Raw genomic sequence first — 10,493 nt, 5'->3', positions numbered from 1 at the left:
CTTTCAGGCTTTTGCCTCAAAGAATTTAGCTGTCAGAGTTTGGCCTTTGAACGATCTGAATCGAAGTCAAAGTCAGGTCATAAAACATATGAAACTTTACTTTTATAGGTTTTATATTTTTATAGATCTCAAACCCTAGAGGTCAAATATCAAATCAAAAACTTATCAAAAAGGAAATAAGCTTTGAGATGTTGTTCATTATGTAATATCGTTTTAGGAATATTCTGCTCTGTAGTTGCTTTCCCAGAAAAAAAATTAGAATGTCATTTCTGACGAACAGACAGAAGTTTTTCTTGAGAAAAAAAGTATAGAACAAAGGGGTAAATCCAATGAGAAAAAGGAGAAGATTGAAGACGTCGGCATTGATAATGAAACAGAAAAAACGTTCTGCTAGGGGAAAAAAGAACATTTTATGCATTCCAAATGTTTTTCGCTAACCCTTTGGGATACCTTATCCTTCATCTACGGAACATCTGAAACCAATATATTATATCACCCACAAAGGCACAAATTTTTATATCTCTTTTCCTTCGCCAGCTCACTTATTCATGTTCCAAACGGCTTGCAACCAATTGGAGCTTAGGATATGCCCTGGTTCTAAGATCTAGGCTCATTTAACACACTTTTTCTAAAAGAGGAGGAGTTTATTAGAAACGGCTAGGCGGTCCTTTTCCAGCCATGGTATGACCCTAACCAACTCCGGGTCAGTTGTGTTCATGTGTAACCGCTAAGGTTGAATGCTCGATTGAACTAGGTACACGGGTAATTTGTGAACTAAGAGTGCGTAAAGTTAACTGAAGCAGGAAAATGAATATGGGTAAGCTTAGTTTATTCGTTACAGGCAGTTAACACTTGCAACTTCCCGTGTGTGCATAACTGATATCTAAAGGATTTTAGACGCTTTTGAAAATATCAATGATTTTTCAAGAATTAGTTATAGGTTTTTCCGAATGTCCCTGTTCTTAAATATATTTTTATTCTGAGTCCCTCAATGAACATAGTATAACGTTATATAACATTCGAGACATTTATATAACACCCCAATATAACATTCGAACAACCCTTAGAATTTTTCAAACTTATAATTCCCTTAATAGATCCTAATGTTTAGATAATAGTTCAATATTCTTTCGCTATTTAGACTTGAAACAGCGTTAAAAGGCACAGGGGAGCTATTTATTATAATAAGCGTAAACAATTAAAAATACCTCATGTTTCACAATTCTTATGGTCCTCAAAAGCTATATTGGATTGAAAAATTATGCCATTGAACAAGGCCGTATCCAGAGGGGGGTTTCAGGGCTAAGAAATACCCCTTTCCATAAAAAAAACTCCCAGATATGCATTTGAAATAGAGTAGTCTCCCTATTATATTTTATTTAAATATACCCTATTTAAAGTGAAGTCAGCACGGTTTTTGTGCTTTTTTTGTTTATCTGTCTTTCTATTTTATTTTCTTTTTTATTCGAACGACAAAGTCTAGAGCTGACAGACAGTGCATAGCAGGCAATAAGCATAATATTTTAATTGTACAACATAGTTCCATGAATATTAGTTTGCAAAATGATAAAAGTTATAACAATCAGTTATCACAATTAACACCATATTTGCTAAGCGGCTTTAACGCTATTTATTTAATTTTGTATGCCAAGCGATTCGGTAATGCTATATTAGGTGTGACCTTTCACGCTTAAACAAGTCCTTTCACAAAAAAAACAGCCTAAAAATCGACAATAACATCACAATCTTTGTCTAAAATCACCACAGCCCCACTTGGCAGACTATTCGGAAATTAAAAATAGGGATGAAGATTCAAGCTCTGATCAAGTATGAAAGCTTTCTAGAAAAAAACTCTATTAATTTATGTTTAAAATGTGCTAGCAGTTCATCTAGAAAATCCATTTGGTTGCTACTATGTTGACTTTTCCATAACATAAAACAAGCTTACGTTACGCGTATTCTATGGTGAGATCAAGTCTACTCAGCATTGCCTACATTACAGACAAAATTTATTCATAAGATTACGCAACGTAGCATAAAATCTTAAGTTTGAAGTTTCTACGACGGAGTGTGAAAGCACAATTAAGGTTTCGGCGAATATTTTAGGGGAATTTACAAAAATTTGTTTATATTTGGGTAAATAGTTTCACGTTGTCAAAACAAACTTAAAAGTAGTACCAGTCAAAATATACTGTTTTTAGGGGGAGTGGGGCACCAAGAGCCACGGGCCTTCCATTATCATTTATCAAAGAGTAACAAAACTGCATGAGAAGAATGGCCCTGCTCACAATAACAATCTTTGGCCATTGCATATACTTTAGGTGCAGACTGGTTTGCAGTAAGTTATTTCATAGGAATAAATAAAAAAAACAAGTTTTTTTAAATGAAAGTAAGGAGCAACATTAAAACTTAAAACGAACAGAAATTACTCTGTATATGAAAGGGGCTTTTCCTCCTCAATACCCCGCTCTTTACGCTAAAGTTTGACTCTTTCTCTTAACTATATTTTTAAAACAGTAAGAAACTTTAGCGTAAAGAGCGGGGTATTGAGGAGGAAAAACCCCTTTCATATACGGAGTAATTTCTGTTCGCTTTAAGTTTTAATGTTGCTCCTTACTTTCATTTAAGAAAACTTTTTTTTTTATTTAATTTCTGGACGTTTTTGAATTAATGCATGTTTTGATCTTGGCTCTCCGCACATAAATAATTATAACGAAACTTGCATATTATTTAACTGCAATTAATCGGATTTTTTTGAGAAAAAAATTCTCAAAAGATTTCAGATTTTGAGAAAAAAGGAGCGAGGGAGGAGGCCTAGTTGCCCTCCAATTTTTTGATTACTTAAAAAAGCAACTAGAACTTTTAATTTTTTACAAACGTTTTCATTGGTAAAAAAAATATACGTAACTTACGAAATTAATTTACGTAACGAACTTCTATATTCCTATGTTTTTATTGCGTGTATGAGGGGGTTCAACCCTCGTTGATACCTTGTTCTTTACCCTAAAGCTTAGATGTTGCCCCAATTCCTTAAGAATGAGCTCTGAATCACAAATGCCGTGGAATAAATAGTTGAAATTACTAAAAATACTTTAGCGTAAACAGTGAGGTATAACGAGGAGGTAAACCCCTCATATGCGTAATAATTTTTGTTCATTTTAAGTATTAATGCTGCTCCTTACTTTCAGTAGAAAAAACTGCTCATATTTATTTTTACTTTGTTTTTTTCAAATAATGCTAGAAAATCCTGCGCCCCCTTCATTGAAATTCTCTTCCCCCATGACAAGTTTCTCCATGGAAATATCCTCCCACGTAACCCACCCTCAAATCTCCCCCCTAAACAAACAAAAATCCCCCTGAAAAAGTCTGTACACTTGCCAGTAACCATTACTATATGTAAACACAGGCCACAGTTTGTAACTTGCAGCCCCTCCCATAGGGACTGCGGGGGAATAGGTCGTCCCTAAAGACATAGTTATTAGGTTTATCGACTATGGTGAATAAAATGGCTATCTCAGAATTTTGATCCGGTGACTTTTGAGAAAAAATGAGCGTGGGAGGGGGCTTAGGGGCCCTCCAATTTTTTTGGTCACTTGGAAAGGGAATTAGAACTTTTAATTTCCGTTAAAATGAGCCTTCTCGCGACATTCTAGGACTACTCAGTCGATACGATCACCCCTGGAAAAAAAACAACAAAAAAAACAAACAAAAAACAACAACAAATAAACACGCATCTGTGATCTGTCTTCTGGCAAATTAGCAAAATTCCACATTTTTTAGATAGGAGCTTTAAACTTCTACAACAGGGTCCTCTGATACGCTGAATCTGATGGTGTGGTTTTCGTTAAGATTGTATGACTTTTAAGGGATGTTTCCCCCTATTTTATGAAATGAGGCAAATTTTCTCAGAATCGTAACTTTTGATAAGTATAACTGATCTTGATGAAACTTATCTATTTAAAATCAGCATCAAAACACGATTCTTTTGATGTAACTATTGGTATCAAAATTCCATATTTAGAGTTTCGGTTACTATTGAGCCGGGTCGTTCCTTACTACAGTTCGTTACCAAGAACTGTTTGAAAGACAAATTTGGAAAAACACTAAAATAGAGTTATTTAATGGATGGCATTCTAAAATGTACAGAGATCTTGCATGGTATGGGCTTAAATTCTCCGAGCCTCCATTTGTGATCCCTTTCTTTTTGACTCCTCAATTTCGATAGATTTGTGTCTCTTTACGATAGACACTGCACAGATCCAACCGAGTTTAAAGCTTAGAAATTTCAAAATAAGTTTATAAATGAATAAGTTTCATATCTTTATTGTTCACTACTGCAGGAGAAAAGCCCAAGCTTTATTCATCCCTCCTTTGCACATATTAGTGGTTAAAAATTAAAACTTCAAATTAAATTTTAAAAAATTAATAATTAAAAAAAAAAATTAAAAACTAGGATGCGTCTTTACCTATATAAGACTTCAATTCTTGTTCAACGTCTGGATAAGTATTCATTTGGCCTATATCTTGAGAAAGCCAAGGGATAATGTTTTGTAGATACAGGTGTATCGATGACAATTCCGGTGAGGAAAAAAAATTCTAAGCTGGCAGGCAAGCAAAACTTACTTTTTGTGATGCGTGGGCATAGTCATGTTGTTGAAATTGGCCAGTTATTTGCCAGATTGGCCAGATTGGCCAGATCTTGCACACGTAGCCTAAAATGTGCTGAATTGCGTAGATATCTGTCAGGGATCGATGAACAGTAATCGGTCCGGTTTTAATTCGTCATCACTGGCTATCTTGTACTGGAGACCAGAAGTAATCATTACGAAAAGTGCTTGAATGGGCTCCAAAATTCCCACCACAAGAGCAGCTGCAAAAATTTTTGCAGCCGAAGCTGCTGCCAGATTTCCAAATTAAACGGTTTCAGTCGCAGTTTTCACCACTGGTTCGGGAGCAAAATCTCATTGGATATTCACTAGCTGTGGAGAAGTGACCTCTCCCAGTATTAACTAAACCCCCTAAAACATTGTACGCTTCTTATACTCCTACACTAATAATTAATTCCGGTGCTTTTTGTTTAACAGGACGACTTGAATATCAAATAACTATTTTATAAATGCTCGTCTGGTGCTTTTATAGCACAGACAGTAAGACAGTCTTGTTTTACAGTATCGTTGAATTTGAGCTTATGCAACGCGTTCCGTTAGTTCATTGCTTAGAAGATAACCGACGGAAAAGCGACAATAGAAAAGGTCAAGCGCCAAGCAATTTCTTTCTGGTATTGAATCTATTATTTGATAGAATAAAGGGTACGAACTAAATATTTCTAAATCAGATCTACTGAACAACTTCTTTTGGAAATCAAACAAATGTAGAATGCCATTCTTACATGTACTTCGCAGAAGGTTCTTGTTTTACCCCTTTTGCAGTTTTGCACGGGAGTGAATGTGTTTTCCAAAACAATGATTTTCAGAATTAGTAGCATATATGGTCCCGTCTTTGAAAAAAAATTAAAAGACAAATAGAAATGTTTTAAACTAACAGACAGATCAACAGCAAGCATTTTTGGAGACCTCAACATGTTGATGCTGAAAAAACAGTAGTGACTTAGGATTTTCTTTGAATTAAAATGTTTTTAACGAATGTTGCAAATCCATTAAAAATCCATTGGAAGTGAAAAATAATGAAAAGCTAATTGCGCAGAAAAATTGATTTTTTGGACAAAAAAAAAATACTTATATTGGGGAAAATGGCTAACCCTTTTCAGCACCCTATTTCAAGATTAATCTCTAAGAAGCATTTGGCCATTTATTTTTTCAATATACATATGCCGAGGAAGCCTAGCTTCGAATAATAAAGTCTCCTCTTGACCATTGTTGCCATATTTTTATAAATCTTTGAATACGAAACAAAGTCATCCGTTGTCACTTTGTTTCAATTTGGCTTAGATGGCAAAATTGCCTAGGCTTCTTCTCTTTTTACAGACCCATCTAAGGAATCTTGCATATCTTGCCGCAAGAGAATGATTAGGATAACTTTTTCCTAACCCTACAACACTCAACAGAACTGTGTGTCATGTGGTTTACATTTTCTTTGCGTTTCGGTCCTTGCTTCAAAGGTAGCAAGTCTTCGGTTGCGAGGGTTGAATGTCATGTCTCCTATTTCGCTCTACAGAACTTTTTCAAATATTTCGTTATGTCCCAGGTGTCACACTTCTGCCTGCTCGGATTGCCCTCCGTATAACTTTTTCTGTCCCTTGTTATTTTAAGGCAGCTATCAGTTAATTCTAATTATATAACATGTCTTCACCAGTGACATCTCTAAGAGCCATAGGACTTCAGGCAAAGGATACTATTACTGAAGCCACTTTGAGCCTCTTTACTTAGTGAAAAACTACTGATAGTGGAACTTGTTTCCTGACACAATTTTGACAGTTTTTCTCGATTATAGTTAAGGATTAAATTTCAAAATAAAACAAGCTTTTTCGACTGAAAGTAAGGATCAACATTAAAACTTAAAATGAACAGAAATTATTATGTATGAGGGGGATTCCCCCTCAATACCTCACTTTTCACGCTAAAGCTGTTTTTGCTACTTTTAAAAAAGCTTCTTATTGTTCTACATAAACGACCCTTGTGTTTCAGAAGTCATTCTTAAAAAATTGGATTTCTTGCAAAGATGGCCTCCAAAACTAAAATATTCCTTTTATTGAAACTTGTTTCACGTTATAATAAAAACATGTCATATCGTTTGAGAGTGTCACCACACATTAAAAACAAAAAGGGACATTTTCACTTGGGAATAAGGGTGATCCATCCCCCAAATCCTTCCGTTACACCAGTATAACTTTAGATTTCTAAATTATTAGTGGCGGTGATAGAAATAAAAGTTAACAGGACTCTATCTGCATTTTGGTGCTGATTGAGCTTAGAATATTTGAACGGGACTAATTAAAATTTAGGAGAATTATGCATCTAATTCATAAAAGTCATTGTAAGGATGCGTATATTGATTCATCCCCTTGTCAAAATGTAGCATAATGTCATTTGAGACTTGATGTTTACGCCATGTCACTAATAGGGAAATCATTCTTTGGAGTTGTCAAAATATGATGAAAGGGATATTGTAGTTGAGATCTCCGTGTGAGATCATTTGTTATCTGATACATTAAAGAAATGACATCAACAGCCACAAAAATATATTAGAAAAAAAGGCTGAAAACCAGCGTTGCAACATACATACTCCATCAATAAAGTATAGTTGTTTTTCTATGAAGTAGCTTTTCACTTGTTACGAATGGGAGTCAATGCTGTGGCATATTGTCATAAAAATGACGACGCTACCAATAAGAATAAATTAAAGAGAATAATAGTTTAATAAGTAATGTTCTCATAAAAATATCTTACGCACACTTTTCAAAATATACACAGCTGAACTGAATTCAGACTTTTTTTTCCATTTATACTTTTGACATACGACGAGGGAAGGTACCTCTGAGCCTCCCTCCATTCTACCCTGTCTGGAATGACCAGATTTTAGGAGATATAAATAATTGATTAATGGTATTTTTTATTTTTTTATTTTAATCTAATTTGGTGTTTTTTCTCAGCCGTGCCCCTCCCCCAAAAAATTGAACCCTTCCTTGTAGCGAAATCCTGCGTAGATAATTTGTTCATCCATATATTTTTCTTGATTTTGTCAAAGTTTTGAAAACATTTTTGGAAGTTTCAAACAGTTTCTGGTAACGAAAATGGAATTTTGATACCAATAGTTACATCAATAGGATCACATTTTAATGCTGATTTTAAATATATAAGTTTCATCAAGATCAGTTATACCTATCAAAAGTTACGAGCCTGAGAATATTTGCCTCATTTTAGAAAATGGGGAGAAACACCCCTTAAAAGTCATACAATCTTAACGAAAATCGCACCATCAGATTCGATGTATCAGAGAACCTTATTGTAGAAGTTTCAAGCTCCTATCTACAAAAATGTGGAATTTCGCATTTTATGCCAGAAGACAGATCACGGATGTGTGTTTATTTGTTTTTTTGTTTGTTTTTTTTTTTTTTGTTTTTTTTTTGTTGTTTTTTTTCCCAGGGGTGATCGTATCGACTGACTGGTCCTAGAATGTCGCGAAAGGGCTCATTATAACGAAAATTAAAAGTTCTAGTGCCCTTTTTAAGTGACCAAAAATATTGGAGGGCACCTAGGCCCCCTCCCACGCTCATTCTTTCCCAAAAGTAACCGGATCAAAATTCTGAGATATCCATTTTATTCACCATAATCGAAAAATCTAATAACTATGTCTTTAGGGACGACTTACTCCCCTGCAGTCCCCGTGGGAGGGGCTGCAAGTTACAAACTTTGACCTGTGTTTACATATAGTAATGATTACTGGGAAGTGTACAGACGTTTTCAGGGGAATTTTTTTTTATTTAGGGGGGAGAGTTAAGGGGGGAGGTTACGTGGGAGGATATTTCCATGGAGAAACTTCTCATGGGGAAAGAGAATTTCAACTGAAAGTAAGGATTAGCATTAAAACTTGAAACGAACAAAAATTATTACGCATACGAGGGGTTTACCTCCTCGTTATACCTCACTCTTTACGCTAAAGTATTTTTAGTAATTTCAACTATTTATTCTACGGCCTTTGTGATTCAGAGGTCATTCTTAAGGAATTGGGACAAAATTTTAGCTTTAGTGTAAAGAGCGAGGTATTGACGACGGTTGAACCCCCTCATAAACGCAATAAAAACATACGAATATAGAAGTTCGTTACGTAAGTTAATTCGTAAGTTACGTATATTTTTTACCAATGAAAACGTTTGTGAAAAATTAAAGGTTCTAGTTGCCTTTTTAAGTAATCCAAAAATTAGAGGGCAACTAGGCCTCCTCCCTCGCTCCTTTTTCTCAAAATCTTCCGGTTAATTGCAATTAATTAATATGCAAATTTTGTTTTAATTATTTATGTGCGGAGAGCCCAGATCAAAACATGAATTAATTCAAAAACGTCCAGAAATTAAATAAAAAAAATAAGTTTTTTTTAAATGAAAGTAAGAAGCAACATTAAAACTTAAAACGAACAGAAATTACTCCATATATGAAAGGGGCTTTTCCTCCTCAACGCCCCGCTCTTTACGCTAAAGTTTCTTAGTGTTCTAAAAATAGAGTTAAGAGAAAGAGTCAAACTTTAGCGTAAAGAGCGAGGCGTTGAGGAAGAAAAGCCCCTTCATATACGGAGTAATTTCTGTTCGTTTTTATTTTTAATGTTGCTCCTTACTTTCATTTAAAAATAAACTTGTTTTTTTGTTATTTAATTACTTACTACATTTATGCTAAAAATGTTTAAAGAGGCTTATTAGGTCCAAATTCAATGTGTTTGTTTCTGGTTCGTCGAGAGAAAACAAGGAGCAAAATTTCTCACAGAAAAAAGAAAGATCTTTGAATAACTTAATAGAATTTGATAATTAACATAAGATTCCCTATAGGAATAAAATAGAAAATTCATTAATTTTGCGTATTTTAGTCCTATGGATATTATGAGTTATATTTGAACCACCCCAAAATGCAGTTAAATATTATATTTCATTCCAGAAAAATCGTTTTTTTTCTATCCTGAATTTTCACCAGAATTGTACTTTTCAATTCCAAAATCTTGCAAACATTGAAAACACTTCTACCTATCCAGAATTGACAAGAGAGCTAGGGGCACTTAATTCCCAAATTGTGTAACTGCACTTGAACGAAACCTTTGTTTAAGAGCCAAAATATCGGTAATCAAACAGTTCGTGGTAACGAACTGTAGTAAGGAACGACCCGGCTCAATAGTAACCGAAATTCTAAAAAAGGAATTTTGTTACTAATAGTTACATCAAAAGAATCGCATTTTTATGCTGATTTTAAATATATAAATTTCATCAAGTTTAGTCATACTCATCAAAAGTTACGAGCCTGACAAAATTGCCTTATTTTAGAAAATAGGAGAAAACAACCCTTAAACACATAGAATATTAACGAAAATCGCACCCTTAGATTCTGCGTATCAGAGAACCCTACTGTAGAAGTTTCAAGCTCCTATCTTAAAAAAATATGGAATTCTGTATTTTTTGCCAGAAGACAGATCACGGATGCGTTTTTATTTGTTAGTTTGTTGTTTTTTTCCCAGGGGTGATCGTATCGACTGAGTGGTCCTAGAATGTCGCAAGAGGGCTCATTCTAACGGAAATTGAAAGTTCTATTGCCCTTCTCAAGTGACCAAAAATTTGGTCAAAAAGTTTGGGGAAAAAATCACATTTTTTCCCCAAAGTCACCGGATCAAAATTTTGAGATAGCCATTCTATTCAGCTTAGTCGAAAACCTTATAACTATGTCTTTGGAGACGAGTTCCTCCCCCAGAGTCCCAGGGAAAGGGGCTGCAAGTTACAAACTTTGACCGTTGTTTACATACAGTAATGGTTATTATGAAGTGTACAGAAGTTTTAGGGGGGA

At 34.6% G+C, this 10,493-nt stretch overlaps 1 protein-coding gene across 2 annotated transcripts in view; it reads left to right on the top strand.

Annotated features, from left to right (window-relative positions):
• Positions 1 to 679: 679 nt before the first annotated feature.
• LOC136029385 (paired box protein Pax-1-like) overlaps positions 680 to 10,493 on the top strand; it is a 43,474-nt gene continuing 33,660 nt past the window's right edge. Inside the window, exon 1 of one of the 2 annotated variants that reach the window (XM_065707712.1) lies at positions 680 to 817. In XM_065707712.1, the coding sequence (XP_065563784.1) occupies positions 808 to 817 (10 nt within the window). In that variant the 5' untranslated portion in view covers positions 680 to 807. Of the gene's footprint in view, positions 818 to 844; positions 941 to 10,493 lie in introns of those variants that run through there. The other variant, XM_065707711.1, reaches the window with a different exon arrangement.

The sequence above is a fragment of the Artemia franciscana genome, chromosome 7, assembly GCF_032884065.1.
Source record: "Artemia franciscana chromosome 7, ASM3288406v1, whole genome shotgun sequence".
NCBI classification, from domain to species: domain Eukaryota; kingdom Metazoa; phylum Arthropoda; class Branchiopoda; order Anostraca; family Artemiidae; genus Artemia; species Artemia franciscana.
Note: the sequence above shows the minus strand (reverse complement) of the source record. Positions and strands in the feature narration are given on the sequence as shown.